The sequence below is a fragment of the Pyxicephalus adspersus genome, chromosome 1 (genome assembly GCF_032062135.1).
Source record: "Pyxicephalus adspersus chromosome 1, UCB_Pads_2.0, whole genome shotgun sequence".
NCBI classification, from domain to species: domain Eukaryota; kingdom Metazoa; phylum Chordata; class Amphibia; order Anura; family Pyxicephalidae; genus Pyxicephalus; species Pyxicephalus adspersus.
Window position 1 is genome coordinate 35,994,272 of NC_092858.1, and position 26,525 is coordinate 36,020,796.

The 26,525-nt window shown below is 37.8% G+C and overlaps 1 protein-coding gene across 1 annotated transcript in view; it reads right to left on the bottom strand.

The window, feature by feature from the left end:
• Nucleotides 1-26,525, bottom strand: part of PPP1R1A (protein phosphatase 1 regulatory inhibitor subunit 1A) — an 89,068-nt gene that overhangs the window by 36,917 nt on the left and 25,626 nt on the right. Inside the window, exon 2 of the mRNA XM_072406479.1 lies at nucleotides 711-771. Within this exon, the coding sequence (XP_072262580.1) occupies nucleotides 711-771 (61 nt within the window). The remainder of the gene's footprint in view (nucleotides 1-710; nucleotides 772-26,525) is intronic.

The following is a 26,525-nucleotide window of genomic DNA, read 5'->3' on the forward strand; positions in this document are numbered from 1 at the left end:
TTGGCCACTAATGTTTTGCTGGCACTGTTCTGCAGAAACAGCTGTTAGGTCTTGCTTGCTAAACTAAATACACCTTGAGACTTCCCTGCTGCCTGGAACTGTGCCAGATGTATGTGGGTGCTGCGAGAGAAAGCCTGCCTGTGTGTGGAGGTATTTTCAAGAATCGGGCAATTCCCCCTCCCAATATTTACTGCATACTTTGATTTATTGGTCTTAAACAATTGTAATAAATCAGATTCAGACATGAAATAGAATTGAATGATGAATCAAATTAGTTGTTATGAGTTGTAATTCAGTTTTATATAAAGCATACTGAATCTGACTACAGATTCCCACATAATTGTTTTCCCAATATTATATATAAAACACTTATGCTATGGTACTTAGAGCACAAGAAAGGTGTACTAAACAACTTGACAAGCTTTTATTCTGCGCCATTCTATAGTGATAACAGACACCACTTAACATTTAACAAGAGACTATTATCCATGTGTAAGTTTTAGCTAAACAGTAGGCAGCAAGATTCTTGCAATGTAAATACCACCACATTTATCTCTCTGGACTTCCTTACTAATACTATAAGCGTAGCTCCCTCACATGAGGGTTAGACATGTATCTTAATCTCATTTCAGTTTTTATTAAGATCCTATGTATGTGAGTATTTAAACAAAAACAGTACATTTTATTATTAAAAGACAGTTCTTGTATACCTGGAGATGACTGGTCGCTGCTAAGAACCAATGTTGCAGGGGTTGGTCTTCGTCTTCGAATCTATTTAGAAAGAAAAAAATATTAATATGATAGTAGAGAAAACCATGAGGCAGAACAGCAAGTGTCCCAAATATTTATAGGATCTCTCAGCTTGCATCACCAGCCCCCCAACATTTATAACACAAAATTATTGATTTCTAGCATAGCCTTTCAGCTTAAAACAACAATTGCCAGACAATTTACATTCTATATTTCTGTTGAGGTAAAAGAATAAGAACTGTCCTAGTGATCCCTGGACAGCTTCAGGTTCAAGTAGTTCCTAATAACCGGTAAAAGGAAGTAACCTTGAGCAACACATCTGTAATGCTTTATGACTTTATGGCACAGACCTGCCAGGAGGTTGTAGTGGGTAACCACTTCCTCATGCCAAGAGAACCACTGCTTTGGGGAAGAAGCTCCAAATAGATTCTTCTCACAGCAGCCCCATAGAAAACAAATGTGGGAGGAAGTGACTGATACCAGTCCCACTCATTGCCCCCAACTGTCAAATGTGGAGCAAGTGACCCAGCAGTTGGCAAGATGCCAGCTACCAGGAGGATTGCTGTCTCGATGCAGGTCTTAACCTGCCCTATATGACAAAAGTAGACAGAAGAACCCAAAAGGGGCTTGATCAAAGTGCCTCAAAGTGCAATCTGATCTTATCTGCAGCAGATAAGCTAACTACAGAGAAAATGGTTTCTTTAGAATTACAAAAATAAGTAAAATAAGGGAACCACTGACAGAACAAACTCTATTTTGTTGGACAAATATTCACCCAGCAGTATAAGTGAACTGGTATAAAGTATATTTGCCAGGGCAGATATTCAGTGGAAACACCCAGATTTGGTGATATGTGGCCCCCATAAGTAATTATTATAGTTTCAAATTACATGCTATCTAGTGAGAGGTATAGTGTGTCCTGATTGAGACAGTAACATTGCAGAAATTTTTGCTTGGCGGGGTCTGACGATTCTGTGTTGCCAGAAATGAAATGGTCAACTTTACCAATTCATAGAAAGAAATGGCACTGTCAAAGGAAACCTCGCTCAGAGGAAACAAGGCAGATATGCAATAAGTTCTTACCCAATTTTCTGGCTTACGCTTATTTATATTAAGCCTTTTCTTGTGTTGAGTGGCATCCTAAATTACAGCACACAATTACTACAAAATATATCAACATCATCATCAATGTTGGGTTAGAGGGTTGGTGAGCTGTGTTGTTGAAGGACTACCCAAAAATCCCCAGTTTAATTATTAAAATAAAAGTGAATCTTTCATGCGAAAATTTTTAGTAGGTCACGTTTTATAATTGCTGAGAAACAGTACGTGGCTTTAGCCAGAGAAATCAATAATGTATACGTATGACAAATTTTTCAAGTGCATTAGTAGTGTCTGCATTATTTCAAAACACAGCCACTGCTAGCACTTTTGTACAGCCCTGCTTAGCCTAAAAATGGTAAATAGTTATGACTTCTAGCACAAGATTTCTGCAAGAATGCATTTATCCCTGGGAAATGTCTGTGACCACTGTAGGTTAAGCTACATTCAGACTGTAGATTTTTGTGGTTTAACATGAACTTCATAATCATCTCTGGCACTTATATATCACGTATCTACATAGTGTCTATACAGCTTTTCCCTGCTGTTGCTCAGTTTTTTGTTCTGCATGTTTTCTTAACGACTAACAGCTAAGGACCACTGCTTTTATTTGGGGAGGATGCAGCAAAACACCTCCCGCTCAATTCTCACCAAAGAACTGTCCTACCTTCACTGAAAACAATCATTGCCAGTCATTTCCAGAAGCATTTCTTTAGAACATGCAGCCATTGCCACTATTACATTTCTTATTCAGAACATGCAGTGGGCAGTAAAGAGACAATGGTAAGGTTATGGAGTAAGGTGATAATTCACCATAATAGGAGAACTGCCTAAACTTTTGTAAATTAGCCCTGTTGTCCTAAATCCCACCTTGGACAAGAGTCTATATTACTACCCTAAAGCCAGCCTAGCAGGCTTTGCCAAATGGATACCAGTTAAGGCAAATAGTTAACATGGGGATGATATTTTCAGAAAAGTAGTATTACATAGTATTTTTTTAGATGTTTTCCTTTTACAAACATTTGTCACTGGTTGTCCCTGCTGACCGCCATCTAAACATGCTAGTTGTCTGGTTAATATATGAACCCAGTAGATGCAAGTTTCCTCTCTGCAGAAAATACTAATCACATTCCCTGATACTCTGAGAGCTGCTAGAGGTCGCTTTTATTAATTCTTTATCTAAAATACAGTAATTAAAATAGGAAAAAACGGCAAGCAAATTCTCATCATAATTTACATAATTTAAAAGGCAACATACGCATCCAAAACACATTATAATTTCTGCATAAAAAATATTGAAACATACATTCAACACACCAATGTAATCCGTACGTTCTAAGTATGCTCAGTTCTAGAAATGCATTAAATGTTTAGTAAATGTTCATACAAATATTAAAGTAAAAGGTATTTAATAATCTTTAAATAAACCCAGTTGTCAGGCAAACTGATCCGTCTTTCAGCTATTACCATGGCTAAAAGCCCAGCCATGCAGATAAACATACTGGCAACAGAAGTGAAGCTTATTACCCTGCCAAGATAACATGAAAATATCAACTCCGCAGTAATCTGGGCCAGTCATCTGCTGCCATATTGTCCAGTAACAGTGCATAGCATATGTTCCATACACTATATTTTCGAAATGGGAAGAGAAACCAGATTTCTGAGTTCATCTATTCTCATGACTAGCAAATAGTGTAGTTTTGTTAAAGCAAGTAGTTTACAAAACCAGGCACATACTTTCTGCAAACCCAGCTTACTCCAGCTTACATTCCCTCAATGTAAAACAACCTGCAAAATACCAGTATTAATACTTACCTAAGCCGCCATCCTGGAACATCCCAGTCATAGCAGCTGGCGGTGATGCACCATCTTTCTGCTGATTCCTGGGATCTTGCTGATCATCGCAAACCATGTCAAAAGAAGATCAATCAGCAAGGAATCTCTCAGTGGATCTTCAGTATTCCTGGTATTTCACCAAAGCTCAAAGGCTGTGGGCCAAAGCCTGGTATAATATTGGTATATAGACTGTGTTTTGGCATGGGGAGTGGGTCAGTATTAAATGAGTGTACCTTACAATTTAAGTGCCTGGTCCATTTTAAAATAAATCTTAATAAATTTTTGTATTTTCCTTTTGAAAATACAGCCCTATTTCCTTTTATATACATTTCTTTTATGATGTGATCAGGGGTAGGTTATTAAAGGATATAAGGAAAGTTTAGAACTGCTGGGGGGTGGAGGGCAAACATACCAATCTGCAGTCTTTTGTCCCTAGTGTTTTTTCAGCAGCTTGCTCCAGTTTGTAGAAGTTATTTTTTTTATATCAAATATTTTGGATAGCTTTTGAGGAAAGGAGTTTTCATTTCCTTTTTGGCCCGCCTCACCTGTCTATCCTAAGGTTTAATGTAGCAATTTGTTTGGCACAGAGAAGACACAAACACAAGCTCTCCTATTCCTACTGAATCCCCAGAGGACTACATGCAGCATAGCACAGAGTCATCACAGATGTGACAAATAGAAAAGTGTGAGTTATTTATTATGTGACATGACATTACCAAGGAAATCCAACACCGCCTGTCTTGTAAACAGTTTGGTATTACAGGGACTCCAACAACTGTGCAGTCAATGTTTGTTTCATAATGTGATCATTAAATACTATTTATTGTTTCTGTTCAATATCTGAAGCACATTTTATAATACTTGCATAGGTTTTTTACAACTTCTGTAAATGTATTTCTGTTTTACAAAATTGCCTTGTAAATGTAATTCATCCCAGACCACACCTGACACACAGGACATGAGCATTTTATACATCAACAATATTTAAAATAATGTGACAATTAATGAATGTCATTGCTTCTTTACAGCTACTGCAGTAAGACTAAAAGCTTTTATCTTATTTCCTAAAGGTGTTGCACAGGTGAAGTCATAAATCACTAAATAAAGGAATTCTGGTGATACAACAGACTACACTACTGTGTTATGCCTGATGAGCAGATGTGCAGATCTGTGCATATGTAAAATATGCAAAAAAATCTTAGACACCCATAATCGATGTGACGGCCCCTGCGGAACAAAGCTCACATAGATGAGCTAGACAAGACTTAAACAAAAACTTGACTTGAGGATGTTGAATGTGTGCATCTTTTGAGCTACATCAATATTCTCCTTAGTGTTTTTTTTTTACTAAGAATAAAGGAATTGCTGTCAACAAAAATAATAAAGGTCCATGTCACTGATATATCAAGGTATATTTGAAGATCAGTCACTGAGTGATTACATTTTAGCTGCATTCGGTGCTAGCAACTGAATCTCGAGCTTTGACAGCTAGTCATATTATCTACTTGTAATCATGACACACCAGCAGTTTGTAGCTGCCCAGATAAGCATTGTAATGCTACAATAGTAATTCTTGCTAAAATAGTAACATTTTGTAGCTGCCTAGATAAGCACTGGAGTCTAAAATGAATACTACAATAGTAACTCCATGCCCAATTTCAGATCACCAGCAGAAAAGCTTTAGGCTGCATACACACGTGCAATTCTTGTCGTTGGAAGGGATCTTTTATGATCATTTCCAACGATTAGAACCGCACAATGCATGAACGAGTGCTGTACATATAGCACTGTTCTGCTCTATGGAGAGGGGAGGGGCAGAACGATGGGGCAGCACCCCGCTGCACGCTCTCTCCCTTCCTTTGCTCTAGGATGGCTCGTCGTTCATCTGCTGTGGATCCACCAGGTTGGATCTACAAACGATGAACGACGCAGACTGTACATACACCAGATTCTTGCCCGATATCCGCCCTGAGCTGATTATCAGGCGAGAAAAATTTGACGTGTGTACGTAGCTTTAGCCTCCACAAATCTCTACTGCAAAGTGTGCCATATTACTCAGGAATACCCATCCCCCCTATATGGAATCACTTTCTTCCTGGTCCAAATTGCTGCTGAATATCCCTTCCAGCATTGGAACAAGTTCTTGCTGGTCCAGCTAATGAGAGAGAAACACCATTGAAACAGCTATTTGGTAAATTAACAATCCTGGTGCTAGAAAGTTGTTTCTGGTGTAATGATTGTTCCTATAGGAAAGGCCCATGCTGTGCACTAGAGTAGAAGAGTAACTACGCCCCTATACTTGTTAGTGTTCTGGATGTAACTGCATATGTTGAGTTTTTTGGGTCGCTTTCATTCTATATTTAAACAGATGTTTGATTTCTATTTAATGTACCCTCTAAATCACTGTATCTTATTTTTATATTTCAGCCTGTTAACAAATGTCATATTTGCTTAACACACATGTAACTTCCTCAACCAATCACAATGGATGACTGAGTCACTTTACTGTAGATTAATTTGTAGGTGATTGTCAGGGAGCAGATGCTAATTGCCCTCATCAGACAACAATTGCAGATGAATGCTTTAGTAAATCAATGACACAGATGAATTATGAAGATGAGATATCTGTATCCATGACCTTAAAAAATCTTTACAGAAATTAGTGGTAGCTAAGTAACAAAGTGGTTGACTAAACTAAATGTCAAACTATTAGCAAGTCATGTTCCGGCATTATCTGACACAAGGTTGGCAGAGCCAAGCTAAAAAGGTCCAATTTATTAAAAAGAATGTCAGCATTGCTCAAACCAACCAAGTTGATGTTTAATTTTTAGCACTATGAAAAAATGTCAGCTAAAATCTGAGAAGGTTTTCGCTAGTCAGGATACTTTGGAAAGCTAGGATGGTGACAGAAAACCTCAAAATTTCAACACCCTAGTGTTTTATTGTGTTTTAAAAGTTGAGCCATGTTGCAATTTTTATTTACTACCTGGGGTCCCATTTAGTCCCTAGCCAAATATGAGCCATGGCTTTCCTGAAACCTCTACAGAATGTTTAGATGAGCACAAAGGTTTGCCATGCAAACTGTTTTGTTTTGGCAATTTATTTTTTAGAGAATAAAGAAGAGAAATTTTATGCATTTCATATTGTTTTCAAGCAACTCAAACCTGCCAGAATGATGACATTGTATTTAAGATGTACAGTGAATTATACACCAGGGCCTTATTTTGTTGACATCTACAGGATTGCATCTAAATGCACTTCCCAGATTGACAACCCACCATCACCTCTGCCTGACAGAAACAAAAGTTTTAGGGTTACAAAAGCCATTAAGTTACAAAAGCACCTACTGTAAAATTAGAAAACATCCCCAAAGAGAAGGAAATTGTTCTGAAACTCATAGCCCCCGTAATAATACAAGATAAGACAACATACTAAGTAATGATGATGACAAGGATGCATTAGTCTGCGGTTTATGAAAACTAAAGAACAATTTTCATTTTAAAAGTCACTAACAAAAATAATTTAGTGCAGTATTTTAACTTTTACCATTTTTCAGATTGGGTTGTTTGTGTAAAATAAATAGCTATGAGCCTGAGATAAGGAAACAAATTATACATGTTGTGTTTGGCAGCCTTTTCACAACTTTCTTTCCCAAGAACAAACCTTAGAATAATTTTCAGTACTTAATAAACCCGTTTAAACCAAGTTCAATGGCAAGCATGGGAGTTACAGTGGCATTACAGAACACTAGAAAAATGACTGATGTTGCGCTTCTGGCTCTGCCACATGGTGTTGGTCCCAGAACCATGCCCAGTAGGCACCATCAAATAGAAGGTCAATTAGCCACAGCTCAAGGAACCCCTGGCAACCTCTGAAGGAACCTTATTCTACTGCAACCATTTGGCACCATAAGTTTTGCCACCAAATAATAATTATTTTTGATGGTTTGTACATGAAAAATCTGGGTTTTGTCCGTTATTTTCGATGGCCTCAGTATGTAGAAAACCTTTGTAAGGAGAGTTTACATCAGAATATAATACATTTTTTGATGGAACAATGGTGTATTTGGCCCAATTCTTTTTAGTAAAAGAACATCTAAATTGGAAGCACTAATTATCTAAATCACTGCCAGCTAATATACCTGTCAGTAACAGCAAGCAGGGAATGGAAGAAAATTTACTTTTCTCCTTTTTTTAATAAAATTGATTTTTCCTTTCTATGGGACTCTGCATTCCTAAAAATGTGTGCTGTGTAATCCAAGCAAAACTGTAAACAATGCGCTTTGTATACAGTACTACTTCACTTCTTATATTTGTATTTACTGCTTGATATAAAATGTGAAATACACTGTAACTGCATCATTGTTTTTGGATGGAAAGAAAATGTTAAAAAACACTACACTACACACACACAAGCCATGTAGAAGCCATGTAGAAGATCACATGGTCACTGGCTACCAAGAGCTTAGTGTTTGGCCCTTGGGCACACAAGGCTATTTTCACTGTCTTTCCAATAAAACACTTAGATCAGGAGTCAATCTGAAGAAAATTTAGCAGCTGATCTAAAGCAAGTGACCAATTTTTGGGTTTCTGATCGGACAGGGATAGATTGGATGTGTTGGTGAATATCAATTGAAAGCACAAAAACAGCCATTAAAGGAATGATTAAGAACATTTGAATGGATGGACAGAATTTCTATCACGTTCTCAGAAAAAAGATCAGAAGGGCAGAATACTGAACACATTTGCAGTCTTTTGGAACTGTTGGCCAATCAGTTACAAAAAAAAACCTTATAAACTGTTGGTTGAGTGTAAATTTGGCAATGGATCTGCTCTTGTGTACTAGGCCTAATATTACATTATAAGAGTGGGAAGATAATGTATTGTTTTAAGAAAGATAACTATCTGATTGACTTAAAGTAAGAAAAGAAGATTGGCAAGGAACTACACTGTTCAGCACCTCCAAATAAGAAGCAGAACATAGATAGGGGACAAATACTGTTGCCCACATGTAAAAGTATTTACAGGTAGTCCCCAGGTTAAGGACATCCAACATATGGACGACTCCTAGATATGAACAGGGCTTCCCTGCTGGCGGTGAGCTCTTTTTGCAGCCTCTTGTAACTCTTTAATGACCAAGACAAACTCTGCAGTTGTTTCTTTTTGTTAATGAATGTCTAGGCCCCATGAGGATTTTTTCTTTTTTTGCTCTGTTTTTTGCTTTGTTTGTGATTAACTCACAGTGGGGATTTTATACAGTAACTAACACCACGCTGCCTAATAATATATTGAGACAAACATCTGTTCTAATTGCTTCTATTAAAATAATGTACCTGTTCTGACTTAGATGCAAATTCAACTTAAGAACAAACCTACAATTCCTATCTCGTATGTAACCCAGTGACTACCTGTACTGTATACAAAAAGAAACTAGACCTATAAACACATTTATTTTAAATTAAAAAACACTGGAAAAGCTAATCTTTTTCACATCATAAAAGATGTTTTTGTTTTTTTACATTTCAATCACTGGAAGTTCCTTGTATTTTCCAATACAGAGCAAAACAATATTTTTACTTTGATGCCCCCCTCTTCAGGTGCAAATGCACATCTTTCTTTCATCTTCCCTCCCTCCTACTGCTTTGGGAGGAGAAGACTGTGATTTATATACTCCCATTATCTAATACATAAGTCACTACATTTGCACTTTACAGAGATTTGAGGATTCCTTACCACCCCCTTCATTAAACAGAACTATGCCAATACTTTCCCATGGAGAAATATATCAGTTACGCTCCCTTGCAAGCTTAAAACACATTTTTATTTTACAGTTTATGTGGCTATTTAGGTATCTGAATTGACAAATGGTAAGCGAAAAATACCCTGAAGTATATTTTAATGTATTAAACTTGGTTACAGTTCTACACAGCGCCCTGGGCTCCTTTGAGACAGTGCTGAAGAAGATAACTCAACAACACTAAAGCATGTTCACAAATTGCTTTAAAATGTTGCCAAATGTACATAGAAGTTTTAACAAAACCCAGCCTATTCAAATATGAATTAAACTTGAGGCCAAGCAAAGCAATGTACAGCTGTTATTTTTCTGTCACATACATTTGGAATACCTGCAGTTTTCTGCTAATTTGAAGAAACCACCAACCCAGGTGGTGCCTATATATGTAGAGGGGGAAGACTGTAAGTTCTAATGTATGCTGATTGCATTAGCATTATGTATGCATTCCATTTACATGTTTAAATCCTATAAGGACACATCATGCAAAAGGCGCCTCTCCTTCTGGATCACGCCATTGCACTTTTGCGATTTTACATTATACTTTACAATCTACCCAAATGACCAACACCTTTTTAAAACTCTATCTACTATTATTTGAGGTGTTAAAAGTTTTCACTTCCCCTATCTAAATGAATGACATGAATATATGTGACTCATGGCTAATCTTAAAAAAGTAGTTTGGCATTTGGTGTGATATTCAGGCGGTGCTTTACTCCTGGGGACTGGTTAGTGATTGGTGGGGGTGTGGTGTTGGAAAGGGTTTTGGAAATGGCACGGGTAAGAAATAAAGGAAAAAGGCTTGGAAAGTCAGCTACTGAGAAGAAAGCTGATCCCCTCAACTGCTTCTATTTAATGTGCAAGTTGGGGCATTACATTTGATTGGAGTCCAGTTATTGGTATGGAATGGTAGTGGAAAAGTTGTTGGGAGGCCCATCTCAGTATGTTGTCCTTTATGTTACATAGTAACATATGGTGGTGGTGCTCTGTGGAAGCAAAGTGCAGCTGGGGTCCTTAAATATTAGTGGTTTAACAAATTTGAAATGAATTTTATAATTAATATTGTTTACATGATTATGTATGTATATTTTGCATAGGTACTATTACTATTACGAGACTGCTCTTCTGGGTGGCAATCCTGGGTGGTGTTCCACCACAGTAGAGTGCACCCCGCCTATTCCCTCCGGCGGTGATACTTTTAGCAGCAGAGGAGTTCTAGGATTTAGTGCTCTGTGGCTTGCAGCATCCTTGTTTCCCTTTAGTGGTGTTTCCCTCTCAGGGACTGACACTGCACAGCTGAAGGGGATTTGGAGCTGTGCTGCAGCTGATTTGCAGAATTGTCCCTGATCAAACCCATGCTTCCATTGGCTGCTCTCAGATTCCAGAGCCTGTTGCAGTGTTTAGCTGGGCTAATCTGTGATAGGAGAGTTTCTTGTGTGATTTACTGTTGCTGACCATTGCGTGTTCCCTGGCCCATTAGTTATACGCAACCTGAACTGAGCTCTGCCTGTGACTCCAATCCTGCTTGTGCCTACTCCCTCTGTACTTTGTTTGGTGGACTGATTGCCTGTGTACGACTTTGGCTTTGTACTTTGGATTTGCCTGGTAGTTCTTGTGATGCTTATTCTGTGGGCCCCTGGTCTCCTTCCAGCGCATCTCCAGGTGCCATCCTTTGCACATTAAGTCCTAGGGGCAACTGTGTGCTGGGACAAGTTGCAATCTGGATTTTGTCTTGGACCCTGCCCCAAAAATAGGTCTAAATCATTTCCATAATATACCATGGACATCACCACAGCTGCTTTATAACATGGCATTTCATAGTCATTTTATGTAACAATGATGCACAGATGTCAGTATGCCAATTGTGCAGTAATAAAGAAGCCACAGCTGTTCTCTTCTATGCTCCAAGGTATACATCTATATAAAGATAATATGATATATAAATAGATGTCTTGCTGTTTTAATATGCAGGCATGCACAAAATCTTTATCTATAAGTTAATGTTTTGGTAGTATTTTGTTGTAGCACAACAGTCTTGCTGTAGTAGTTATAACTCTTACAGGGCATTTTATAATAAAGTTTTACATGCTTTTCAATAATAGTCGCCACCAAAATTTGTATTTATTTGAAACATAGAACAAAGCTGGTTTAAATAGCTACCCTATGGCCAACATTACATCTTTCAAACTTGTGTTGGTTGGTTTTAAGGATCACTGGCAGTGGCAGGCAACACACCATTGGTGTAAAAGGCCCCTGCCAAGTGGAGCCAATCCATCAGCTTTGGCCAACCTCCATTGGTCAGATACCATGTACTGTTATCCTTATCTTCTCAGATATAAATCTGTTCAGGGCTTATGTCTGGCTCTGCTGTTTCTCATCGTAAGTGCTTAAACAACCCTAATTCATTTTGTTATATCTGTGGCAGTTTCACCATTCCCAGTCAAGGGCCAACATCAGCACATTTGCAGAGCAAGCCTATTTGGCATATTTCAAAGTTAAACCTGGTGATCAAGATAAGTCTTGGACCCCTCTATGCAAACAGTCTTGGGTCCCACTGTGCAAACAGTGTGTCGAGGCTTTACGGATGTGGACAAAGGGAACACGTGATAAATCGCCATTTGGTATACCTATGGTTTGGCGAAAGCCAGGAGATCATTTCAGTGACTGTTACTTTTGTATAGAGAAAACATCAGGATATAACAAGAAAAATAAATGTAACAGAAAGTATCCTAGTCTACCATCCGCTATACGTCCAGTGGCTCATTCAGGTTCAATCCCAGTGGCGGTTTTCGTTACACTACCCTGAATATGGTGATGAACTAGGTGAAAACAATAATGAAGATTTTTAAATTGAAGAGGGCTCTGTTCGTAAGGGATTTGATCAGCATGAGTTGAGTGATTTGGCATGTGATTTGGGACTATCGAAGAAGGCTTCAGAACTCCGAGCATCAAGACTGCGTCTGCGACTGAAACTGGGTGTGATGAAGCAGTTCATTACAGCTTTGCAAACTGAAGGAGAGTGTTTCAAGTACCTCATGTAACATTTCCTAGTCTGTCATTAAAAAAAATAAAAGCCAGTGTTTGATGGTCCACAGATTCGGCAGCTCATCAAAGATGAACATTTCATCAGGACATTGTCAGGAGGCGAAAAGAATGCTTGGTTATCTTTCAAAGCCATTGTCAAGGACTTTCTTGGAAACACACAAGCAAATAATTACACAGACATTGTCCAGAAACTCTTGGAGAGCTACAAGGTGCATTTTCTTCATAGCCATCCTTCTAACTTCCCGGAAAACCTTGGTGCAGTCAGTGATGAGCAAGGTGGATGATTCCACCAAGATTTGAAGGACATGGAAGGATGGTATCAGGGTAGATGGGATGTACATATGAAAACACCATTATGAATAAACCATTATATTTATATTTTATATACATAAAAAACCAGGTTATCAATGGCAGCTTATTTCTCAGTGAAATAGGGAGAATCGTCCTTGAAAATGATTTACAACTGTGTAAAATAAAGACATATCAGCCATAGGTTGGGTTCACAGTTAGCTTTAGTTGTGTGTCACTCATCAAGTCTATAAACTAATGTTAGCATTTGCAAGCAGCAACTGCTTTTTAACTTCCTCAAACTTCTTTCGACCGAACAACTAGAGAATGAGAATTCTGGCCACCATGTTCTGTCCAGGATTTGGGTTTCTAATGGTAATAGTAGGCAGCTGTTGAATGGTGCTTGTTAGGGGTAGTACCAGGGGTTTGGGATGTTCTCACATTATATGATAAGGGATAAGACACAATGAGAAAGTAACCTTTTCTAATGACATGGTTAAGAGACTAGAGCTCCACCTAAGGGCTGGGTAAAAATCTATTTAATTATATATAAATAATGTATTTAATATTATATTCAATATTTCCCATTTACTTAACTAAAAAAATATATTTGACTTTTTGTTTTTCCATTTTCCCTAAAAATTAGTAGACAATATGTACAAAACCACCATTTATTTCCTTTAACTAAAAATTTCCAGACACAAGGCTCAGATCATCATGAATGTAGAAGGTCAATATTGTGGATGGGTCAGCAGCACAGGCATTCCTGACACTGATCCAGACGCTGTGATTTTAATAAAATGGGACAGATATTACACAACATTGTCCTTCCTGTCTTTGCCTTACAATGTAGGTCATTCTGCTTTGTGTGATTTGAAAACCTGAGGGTTTCCACATGCAGGTAAAGCCAGTGACATTTTCCGAGAAATGCAGAATATGGTCGTACATGCTTTTTCCATTTTTATCAGTCCTGTAAAGAAGGATTAAAGCACAATGAATCAAATCACTCATCACCTTCCCTTCAGTACATTTGTAACGTCAAATTGGTATTGGTGTTTTACTGCATTACTTTACAAAGTAAAAAAAAAAAAAAGATGTCAGCTAAAATTAATTCTGTTTTAATCGTAACATGTTCACTGAATTTTCTTTCAGCATTATCTTTTCATGCAAAATGCTTATTCTTCAAATTCCACCCTTATGCATGAATCTGACTAATATATAGGTGGCACAATTGAAGTGCAATGACACAGGTAATGTCTCCATGCCTTCTGGCAAGAACTGGAAGATTGAAATCCAATAGAAATTCAAACAAAAGTTGTTTTGGGGTGATTATGGGGTCACTTTGGGGATTGGTAAGGGGGTGGAGGTGAGGGAGGGGTTAAGGTGATAAAAGGTTTGGAAGAAAGGGGGTGAGGTCACACGATTGTACAGTGTGCAGGAAATAGCTTCCTATCCTTCCATCCATTTTTTGTGGTAGTACAAATAGGGAGTTGCTTATTGGGCAGTGGAGCCATTTAAACAAAAATATAGTGGTGTTTTATTGAATGTAAAGTTAGGAGGGGGGTTGGTAATATAAAGGTCTGCACAACTCTGTTTTGCTACAGTCATGGTAATGTTATCACTTTTTACAGAATCTTTGCAATCAGTAAACTCATATCCGGCTACCATTGCCATTTGCAGTAGTGTAGCACAAACCTTGGGTGGGGTAGAAGGTATATTGCAGTACATGGAGACCAATGAGTCAAAAAAGGACCAGCATAATGATATAGGATGCAGACTGTTTATTCTGAATCTATGATCCAGAAAACTATATAATATATTTATAAGTATTACAAACTACAATCTGATATGTGGCTACAATGTGTTATTTGTAAACCACGTAATATTGGTAGATAAGATTATTTATTACCAAGATTATCAATCCGTTAAAACTAGATCATTGTAGATCTGTATATTAGACAAAAGTCTTTATGTGTTAACCATATGTTAACACATGTGATCTGATCCATTACTCTGAGAAATGTTCAGAACACATCGCACTGTGTAACTTGAGAATCCCAAATTGTGGCCACTTAAGGGAACAGAATGTCTTACAGGACATTTCCACACCGTAGGTCATCTTTTAGTAACCACTCAACTCACCCACATGCAAACATGTCATCAGAGCTCTTATAGTATCAATACTATGAAACAATAGTTTCACTAAGATTGTAAAGTCTGGATTGATTTCTTTAAAAAAAGCTTATTCAGGAGACCTCTGTTTTATGGTGAATTGTATGATCAATGTAAAGCTTGCACACTGTGCAGAACCTCTTTGTTTCATGTTGTAAATTCTTATGATAGAAAAGAGAAACAAGTCTATGTTCATCTACAAGCAACATTTCCCTGGCTCTCAAACACACATGACACCAAGTTCACAACATATGTTCTGTGACCTGAATTCCTTTTCCCAGCATATATCTTCTACTGCAGCATTGGGTGGGATAAATGACCCTTACGGTAGGACAAAAGCTACAGAAGTTATAGTGCTACTCAACAACAGTTATATTTTGTTCCAATAGTAGCCATCTCATAAGCAACCAACTGACTGTTACCTGTAAGCCAAAAATATCAGCGAAGGATGCTTACACTGGTGCTGCTTTTGCTAAGCCATATTTAGGACCAGCATCTGCTCTCTAGGCTAAGATACTGACCCATGGATAACACAATCATTAATTCCTGATCTCTGAATTTTAGCCTGTATGTTATTTTGGTGCATAGGTATCTTGTCAAGTTAATTGCAAAGCAAGCAACCCTAATCATGTTGGAAACCGAACCAATGTCTGCAACAATGTCAGTGTAAAACAAGAGGCAAAAAGCAAGATGTAAAAGTGATTTTTCTATAAACGTTACATTTACTTTGGTATACCTAATATTACATTAATTGGTTTTCATTTGCCTCCAAGTGAAGCCTTCAACAAAGCAGAAAGCCTACCAATATTAGGATTCTTAATTCAAATTACTAATGAAGGAAATCGTTATACATATTGATTAGATTATATGTTAAGGTGTCTTTACTTAGCAAAGTGGCTGAGTAAATTTTTATTGTGCGATAGGCATTAACTATAGGGACTAAGCTGAATTCATTTGGAGAATGTAAATGTAAGTGATTGCTTTGGCTCACTGCCCTTAACACAAACCCACTGCACTTTACACTGCTTCATTAAATAGGAATGTAAATATGGTCCTCTAGAGGCTTCCTGTGGTTGCTCCGCTCACACTGCTAAGCTTAAAGCTGCATTCCAGGCAAACCGCTAAATACAAAGAAAATGTGAACCATTTTACATGTCAAGAATTTTTACCTCTGTCCAGGTAATGTCATTATCCTGCAACCCTATCAAATAACACAGCCAGCTCCGGAACTCTTTGTAAACTGCAGGACCCATCCTGCCTGTGATAGGACAACAAAGAACAGCAGTACACCCTTAAGGTAACCTCTGTTCTTTCTGATTGTATAAACATGTTAACATAGAGCACTATAGAAAGATTAAATCCAGTCTGAATGCAGCTTTATGCAGATTACACATGATATAGGAAAAATGTTCACAAACATATGTCAGTACAATGTAAAATACATATATTGATTTTCTAATAAATACAAAACTGGATTTCCGGTGCATTTTTTCTGTTCAATAAATTATTATCAAGTACTGTACATTTATATCTGCCTGGAGTTCATTTATAACCCCATAAAACGTCTCATAAAAAACAAGGCAGGAAGCTCACGCTGTGAAAAATCAACACTAAGCATGAGCTGTCAAAATCTCTTCTTCCCAACCTTGTTTTTTCCCTTTCTATGAGAACTTGTTTTTACCTGGTTCTGCTCTGATAATTGTGTATCAGTTCCATCCTAATGAGTGACAGCAATCCAATCCAATCGGCAATCTAAAGTAGAAATCACCTCCCAATTCGTTTTACCTTACTACAATTGTATAAAGAATGGAGTCCCCTTATAGTATCTGCATATATCTACTACAGAAAGCTGTTTTTTTTTGTAAAATAAGTCATGGACAAATATGTTTGATTAGTGTTTGATTAGAATACAAAAAAAGAATATATTTTCGGGAATATAGCACTGTAAAAGTTACTATTTTACACCCAGTTGACCTCCTATCTGGTAAACTGTGAAAAAAAGAATAAACTGTTATTTGAAATTTTTTGAAGGACTAAACAGCAGTCAAAAAACAACAAAAAAATATCCAACAGGCAAACATATAAAATACATCAGATCAAGTGTAAGTAATGTTACTTACTTGTTACTTTTGTATGTAATGTTATTAGTAGTGTTGGTCAAATATCTGACTATTTGATTCGACAGCTATTCGATAGAATAGGGGGATATTGTTTGAGTGATCGAACTTTGAATTCGAACACCATTAAAGTCAGTGGGGGGAAAATTCAGGTTATTTTTCGGGACTGTGTAGAACTGCAAAAGCAATCAGGGAAGCAGAGTTGACAGCTCCACTCCCTTGATTGCTCTTGCAGCCCTTTACTAGTTGTATGTGTTCTTGGATAGAGTTTCTTTATCCAAGAACACAGGAGTCCTGTGTTCCTGGATATAGAAACTCTATCCAGGAATAGGGATGAGCGAGAATGCCTCTGGCACCCTTGCGAAAATTTCCTCGAACTTCGGAAGGTTCCGCGAAATTTCGGCAAACCGATTTCGCGAAACCATCAGAAGATCGAGGAAATTTTAACAGGAGGATTCACAGGGAATTCACAGGATTCCCTGGGAATCCTCCTGTTTGTGATCCCCTGGGCACTAGAGGTTAATTAAGCCGCAAATCGCACACAGCCGCATTCATTGAGAAGATCCCCAACACTAGAGGTTAAATGGGGACAAGTCTCCCCATTCAAAACCTCTAGTGCTCCCTGATTGGCTGAGGAAAGCTAAAAGAAAGGACTACCAGAGCCACGGCCGCATCCATTGAGAAGATCCCTGCACTGGTAGTTAATTAACCTCTAGTGCCACGGATCGCACATTGTTCTCAATGAATGTGACCATGGACGTATTCATTAAAAAGATCTCGGGCACTAGAGGTTAAATGCGGACATGTTTCCCCATTCATTTACCTCTAGTGCTCTGTGATTGGCTGGGGACAGGAAAATCCTGATGACGCTTGAGCTGTCATCAGGGTTTACCTTTCTTCATCCCGTGTTTTTTGGGTTGGGTCTATCTGAATTTGAACAGCCATATTAGGGTGGAATAAAGGGACAATACAAATTTGAACACCAACACTAGTTATTAGTATCTATTTCACATACTATATGTATTTTTTTGGACTTAACCACCTTTTAGGTTAAACATTTTAGATAGGAAGCTTTAATCCTTCATTTTTATTGCTTGTAGTTATATTCTAAATTTTAAGTATCATAAGTGTGTCCAGTCAACATAACAAGGCAATTGTCCCTGAAGCTACAAAATAAAATTGTGGGCACTCCTGTTCTATACTAATATATTAATGAAGCTTACACATCTGCTGGATAATAGCTAAAAGGATCTTTGTGGCTGTTTACACAGATTTATTAATATTACCCGTATTTTCCATGGAAAAAACAGATGCTTAAAGGAGATAATCACAATACCATTTTCTCTTGATTTCCTTATAGGGCACCATGTTTTATATGATTACATGCTTGGAATTCAGAACTGAATGAACCATAACAACCAATAAGATTTAATTTTGTGAAGGCTCAGTAAAATAAAGATAGGTAATAGTAGATGGGTATTATTGTAAAAAACAGCAACAAGTTCAAAGTCTATCTACCTTCCACCTAGGCCAGTCTTCTACCTTTCACATTTCTGTGGAACAGTGGTGTAGCTACAGACATATGGACAACAAGGCAGAATTATATGGGTGTGGGCCTCCTTTCCTGGCAACTCCGATGGTCATTTAGCCACAGATCTTTGGGTCCCAGTGCCAAAGCCCCTACCATGTAGTACAGGTTCCCTTATGTGTATCTCCTTCTATCGGGAGACCCCTCTTTCATCACCTCTTTCAGTTCTGAGTACAACAGCAATTTGCCAGGAAGTGGCCATAAGGTGCTCTGCAGTATGGGGATCAGTTTTGATCGAGACCTCTAAAACCCCTTTTCCTGCTGTGTAGTTAGAGAAGAAGTACCAGGTTTGTTGTCCTGTTGGACTGAATAAGCTTGATTTAATAAAGCTCCCCAAGGCAGAAGAGGATACGATTTCGTTAGTAAACCTGGGTGATCCAGCAAACCTGGAATGGAATTCTTGAAGCCATTTGCTATTTGTTAGCAAATGTTTTCAATCCTGGATCAGATCCATTTGAGGTTTTTTGGATCACCCAGCTAGACTGATGAAAGTGTATCCTCTCTTGCCTTGGAGAGCTTTCATAAATCAAGTCCATGACAGAGCAATTCGGGCTACAAGTAAAAACCCAGCTGCTAATTTTACCTTTTAGAGACAGTAGGTGATGGAAAATGGGGGTAAGGGTTAGCTAAAGCCAGTTTTTCTTTATTATTATTATTATTATTATTATTGTTATTAATAAACAGTATTCAAATAGCGCCAACATATTACGCAGCGCTGTACATTAAATAGGGGTCGCAAATGAAAGACAGATACAGAAAATTACACGGGAGGAGGGGAGGACCCTGCCCAGAAGAGCTTACAATCTAAGAGGAGGGGGAAGCAGCACACAATAGGAGGTTTATTTGTGAAACTTGTAGTCAGAAGAGTACATTATATATGACTCAGATGAATAAATATTAAAAAAACAGAAAGCCTATTCATAAAATGTCAGCAAATTCCAGCTTTCTGATTTAGTAATTGACTGTAGCTGTGCTGGCAGACCCTAGGACATGGCTATATTTAGGTACTATAGATTCCTAGTTCTAAAAACGCTGCATTAAAGGGTTTACATGAAGAACAGCTAGTGCCTTTTCCTTTATAGCAGAGTCCACTGTGACTATAGCCTGGGGACTAAGGGTTCTGTCTACTATTCAGGCACTGGATGATTTGTCCAACTTCTACTACATTGATCAGAGCTAATTACTTACTGGTAGCTACAAATCATAGAACATTCCACTCTGCTAGTAAATAACGTAAGAAATACTAAATGTCTCAATATTTTAAAAACATATTCAGAAAAAATATCAACTTGCAATGTGATGCCAAACTGTTAATATTTTATAGTTAATAATGACAACAATACTACCAATAATACTACTAGTATGGGCAGAAATATCTATTTTTTAATTGTACTTTCTAATACAATTTGCAATTTCATTATAAGGTGATTTGACATTTTGAGAGACACAGTGCAAGCGCACATAATTAGATAATCTGTAAAGCATAAAATATTAGCAGGTAACATCTATCTGTTAATGAAAGCAATCCGTTGTTGCATTTGAATTTTAAATTAATTTGCAAACATTATGCAATTACAGAATTCCAGAATCAATCACATAGAAAGTTAATTTGAGGATAGTGCTGCCAAAGCCAGAAAAAATCAGGCTTATGAGAATGCCTATTTATTATTTCCCCTAATGAATCTGCCCATCCAATAAAGGATATTTAAGTTACTGAAGGAGGCTAGTGAACTAAGCAGTATTGGCTTCTTCTACCTCCTGGGGACTCCACCTTCAGTTTTCTCAAAGCTTCATTTACCCGTCCATTTCAGGCACTGGAACAGAGTTTCTTGACCTTTTTAACATGGGGTAAACCTTTAAAAAACTTTGATGTCCTAGGGAACCCCGGCTATTATTACTATATCCACAGCTCACAGTACATTAGTGTCATGATTAGTAAGAAGAACACTTCCTATATTGCTGGTCAGTGGAAAGAATGCCACCCAAATAGATCATTGGTGTCACTTAAACTGACCTGAGAGTCACAAATTGCTCATTGCTTAAGGAACCCCTAGCATCTCATGGAGGAACCTTAGGGTTCCACAGAGCCCTTGTTGAGAAACACGACCCTGGAAGTTTGTGGGTTCTTTCACACCTTATGTGTGAACCATGTAGAAGGATCCCTTATAAAACATGCATAAGATGTACATCCCTAAGATTTCGAAGTTGTCACCAGAAGAATACTGATGAGATATAAGAAATTAACTTCCACCAAATACATGTTCTCAGTAGAGATACCTTTTAAAGTGGAACTAAAATTAAATTTGAAAAATCTGCAATCAGATTACAATGTTGCTGGGATACCCAGCAATTCCGACCTCCCCTGCGGTTGCTGAGACTGAATGAACTCCCCACACACCTGCACAGGAATTACGTAATCTCGGCCCAGCCAATCAAGATGGCAAAAGATCGTAAGAAGGAAGAGAGGAAGGAAGAAGATAGTGCCCTCTGAGAGAGAATGGGGACACAGGAGTATTGCAGGGTTTAGTTCTGCTTAAAGATAAATGTCAATAAAATATTATAACATTAAACCAGGGCAGTGAAGGTGAAGGCTGTAACCTCTACAATAAATAATAGTGGTATCTTCACATATGTGGCACCAGGTAAAAAAACAGATCTAATTCACAAGTAAAAAGTCAGGTGATGCCTTTGTGGGAGTTGGGTCATTTATCACACTAAGCAAGAAAGATTACTCACAAAACATGAGAAATGTCTTTAGATAGCTGTATCAGCTGAAGTGTCCTACTTCGGTCAATAGCCATGGGGGCCAGAGGTGCAGCATGATGAACACAATACTGGTGGATATTATACAGTGTGTATGATTCTCTACATGCTGAGACTTTAAATGGATGCCATTAACAACCCACCCGTCTGAAAATATTCGCATTTTCTCTCACTTTAGAGATCATTAAGATCGGAAAAGTATAATAAGCAGAAACATGGGGATGCAAAAAGCATGAAACCAGGTATCTAATTTTATTCTTGTGGAATATTAAATGTTCTGAATGATAACTATAGGTATATACTCCAAATGACAAAGGTTTACCAAAGTCCTCATTCCTTTTCAGCAAGGTTTACTAGTTTAGGGTTTGCAACATCATTATATGGGAGTAAACTACATTGTCAATATAAACAACACTTGCTCACTTGGCTATTGGTACATTTACTCAGTTATGAATGGGGATTAAGGCTATGGAAGGCTGTATGTGTAATAGTTCTCATGCTCAGTTTGCACATGGAAAATTTACAGCTAGAGGGTCTAAGGTCATTACAAAAGCCCAAACTGATTGCTCAATGGAATGCATACAAAATCCATGGCAAAAATCCAAGGGATGCATGTTAGCCCAATTCATTTGTTCCCAGTTCAGGGATACTGTTTGGCTAATCACTAATAGTAAATAAGAATAAGCAGGCTGGGCTACCTTGTCATGCTATTCCCCTGGTATTACTACTTAGCAAGTAACTGACCTGGAACAAGAATGCTGATTTGCAGATGTTGTTATGAAAAGCTGGTGAACCCAGGTACAGCTTTTTGATACACCAACCATCTGCTGGCACTTGCCTCTGCCGTGTCAGTGCATGTCATTTAAAGAGCTTGTGTGGGTAAAATATAACTACAGACAAAACATTTTTGTAGATTTGGTAGAGCGGTAAGGGGTTACAACCCTGGTCAGATCTCCTCATTAGCAAGACTTGCTTTCTCCATTTGTCAATTTTAAATTAACGCCAAAAGAGGAAAAGAGGGAAAATATTCCAATAGGAAAGCACAAAGTTTTGACTTTAAATATATTTTAAAGCATATTTCCAGACCAAACCTATTTTCATATGTAAAGAATTAGATCCCTATTCTGTTTTTTCACTGCTTTCCAGGGCCACAGGACCACAAATGTCCTCCTAACCACTCCCATTTACCCAAATAGGAGCAGTTGAGAACCATTTTGTACATGTGTTTGTACATGGTCGCATTTGAGTTTTAACGGGATTTCATCTCTGCTCTCAGAAGCAACATTTTTCTTCTGGCCGCTGGGTTGCTTTTCCTTCTCTGGAAGAGGAACTGCAAACACAAAGGCAACTCGCAGGCCTGCGGTACAGTTTGCAACTTCTGGAGATAGCATCAGTGTTCTATGCATCTGGAAGTGGCAAAAAGCAGAGTTTAGAGTTTAGACCTCGAAAAAGAAGCCTGAGAGATTTCCCCTCACTTCCTGTCCAAATAATAAAGTTTTCATTACACATAAGCTATCGGTAAATTTCCAACAGCAATGATGACACAAATAAATACAGTGATTTAGTAAATTCTTGAAATTTTCTAAAATATCAATAGTGATGGTGATTAGATTAGTTGCAGTTGTAAAGTTTTCTTTTGCATATATTATGTCTTTTCATTTAGAAGCATTTTTTATATCAAGTACGTCAAGGTGAAGCAGTACTGTAGCTTTCTGTATCTTTGAGAACAGCGGTGCCTGGCTTTGTAATAAAGCTCCCTATGATTACACCACATCACATGACATCTTTTATTTATAGACTCCCAAGCTGGAACGGTTTTATTCCTGTCATGTTGTCTTTGCAGACCTCCCTGATCTTTACATCTACACATGGAACCCACCTGTGTATATAAATGTATAAATTGGGCAAGCATATAAATTACAGACACGTGAATGTTTATAAACAAAGACCATGGTTTCCTGTTCTGATTTTTTTCTATTCAGATCCTAATTCTAGCTAAATGTTACTTAGTTTGCTAAACCACTGCATTTATAAATCATCTTTCACCTTTTTACTCATCTCAGTGCTGCCGATAACCTCCAACCTTTTTCAGCAGCTAACTGCCTTCATGCACTCACTGCAAGCTTGGCTGCACGTCATTCTATACTGGCTTCTGGATAGCGAACCTGGCTTCTGAACAATGGCCAATGCCTTCACAATGCATTTCCATAAGGGAAATGACCAGAGAGACAGAAAGGTGAGCACAGTGTACTGCTTGTCGTTTCACTCTCCAGTTTCTGGGGATAGGAAGGAGACCTGTAAGTGAAAGGAAAAACTACAGCAGAGAAAGATCGGGCCACCTTACTGCTAGACAGTACTATGCCATGGAGCATTACTGGATGAATAATATTATACCAATTTTTAAAATTGATCACAAATATGTATTTCGTTTAGCTGCTTACAGTACAGTTGTCTAAAGTCTGGGATAATTTGAGAAGCAGGCCAATTGATTGTAATACTCAATAAATTAAACTTTGGAGAATAAATACAAGAACAGCGGGGTGGATAGCTCTCTGGCCTTTGCAGCACTAGGGTTCTAGTTTCGTATCTCATTCAGGACACTATATGAATGGAGTTTGTATGTTCTTCCCATGTTCGTGTGGGTTTTTTTTCTGGTCACTGTAGTTTCTTCCCACATCTCAAAAATATGCAGTTAGGTTAATTGACTTTTCCCAGAATTGACCTTAATCTGTTAATGACATATGACTATGGTGGGGGAATTAGATTGTAAGCCCCTCTGAGGGACAATTAGTGACATGACTATTGTCTGTCCATGTCTGAGCTTTATAAATACTAAAGTTAATAATAATTTGTAAAAGTGAACATTTTGGATGTAGGTTAATCCTTTCTACCTGCCAGGGAAGAGCAAAGAAGAATAATCTGCATTTTGTCCTAATGGGAAACTAAATTTCCCCATGGTACTTACAACTGGAATGGTCAGTGAAAGAACAATGTACTCCAATTTGTTTTCTAGGTGAAACGACATAACATATCTAAATTAAAGAAGAAAAAAAGAAAATCTTTGCTTAAACCTCACTGGATTTTTTCTTCAAATAAGAACAAATCATCTGATGAATAATTCAAGAAGAGCAGTATTACTAGGTCACTGGCATGAATGAATTCATTCTTCAATGTTTGAGAAATTTGCTCATATCTAGTGACAGGATGATGACAAATGAGAGGGAATTCCATGATGTATTTTCCAACAATAAAAAGCAGTCGCAAATACTAGATAATGCTAATTTACTGGAACCTTAAAAATGTGGATATTGAAGAGTTACTAAACTGGGGAACAGGTTAAATATTTCCCAGCACTTACATGTTTCTGTCTGACCTAAATAGCTCTGTGTGCTGCAGATGTGGTCATTTTAAATATTTATTGGACCATTCAGGCAGATTAAAAAGCAATGCAGCAATTTTAGGGTATCACACTAACCCAGAAGTTGCCAAGGGCAGTGCTTCCAGAATATAGAACTTCAGTGCCTTTATTATCTCCTCAAAAGTTCACTAAAATCACTAAGGGCCATTTCTATTTTCAGAGTAGATTAATTAAAAAAAAGGGATGTCATGACTAAAATATTCAAAAAGAAATTACAGAGGGGGTTATTAATCAAATGTCTAAAAAAAGATCTAGGCTTGCTCCCTGTAGCATCTAACCCCTTCAGAACTTAATGCTATTTGTTGAATAGACATCCATGATAAACATCCACACCTATGGACAAAGCCCTTCTGTTCTCCCCCACACTGCGAATACATGGGTGAAAATTTCCAGCATGACCCACAAGTTTCTGCAACACTTTGGCAGTCTAAGACATTGTTCTTTCCTTAACACCCAAACAAAATCTAGAGCTGTACATACTTAGTTATGGGGAGCTCATTTAACGCCCACTATCCAGTTTCTGAATAGTTAACGGACTACTCAAAAATCTAAATATTCCTGATAAGCCAGTTAGTAGTTGTTTACTGGAACCTTGCCACATCCACATATTCTTACACATCATGTTGTCCAACAACATCACTCTTTGCAAAATGGCACCCCAGCATGATTGTTGGCTCTTTGGTTTGCTTCAGCAACAGTAGAAAATCAAAATGAAAGAGAATATTTATCTCATTCAAAAGAACATCTTTCCAAGCCTGTGATCACAAGCACATAAGTCTGCACTATTGTTTGAAGTAGTGATTAGCTTTAGTAAATCTAAGGCATAACCATTTTCAGAGACTAGACAGCAAAAAGCCTTGATGGCTTAATGGCCAAAGGCAAACATCTTAGGTGTCTAATCCATGATGTGGTTCAAGTGATCACTTACTACATACAAAGATCTAATGCCTTACATCCTGTAAATAAAATGCAATGCAATAGCCATTCCAGTGTTAGGTCTGAGATTCAAATCTCAGCCAAGAAACTATCTTCATGGGAGGTTCTTCCCGTGTTTGTGTGGGTTTCCTCTGGGAATTCTGGTTTCTTTCTACACTACTAAAACATGCAGTTAGGTGCAGTTGGCATTGGACTGTGTTAATGAGATATGACTATGGTAGGGCCATTAGATTGTGACCCCCCTTAAAGCACAGCTAGTGACATGACTATGGTCTTTGTAAAGTACAGGGTAATATGTTGGCACTAAATAAATACTGGATTATAATATTAATATTTTAACTTAAATGTAATTGCTTCATTTGGAGGGCAGGTCATTGAAAGAGAAAATACAATTCTAAAGAGTATGGCTGACATTACATGCAAACAATTTTTCATGGAGGAGCCTCTCTGATCAGACCTTATATATTATATGTACTCGTTGCTCAATGGCACAAAGAACCTTTGCTCTTTGTCTTGCATAGAGAAAAAAAAAGCAGAAAAGATCATCTCATCCAAGCTAACGGCTCACATTTCCTATATACCAGGTTCCCCGAAATGGGATCATCACTAGTAAAGCATGACGTCAGTGGGTAACATAATCCATCTGTGCCTGGTGATGACTCATTCATTCAGCCAAGACATCATTTCATTTAATCAGCTCAGAACACTAGTGAAAATGTATTTC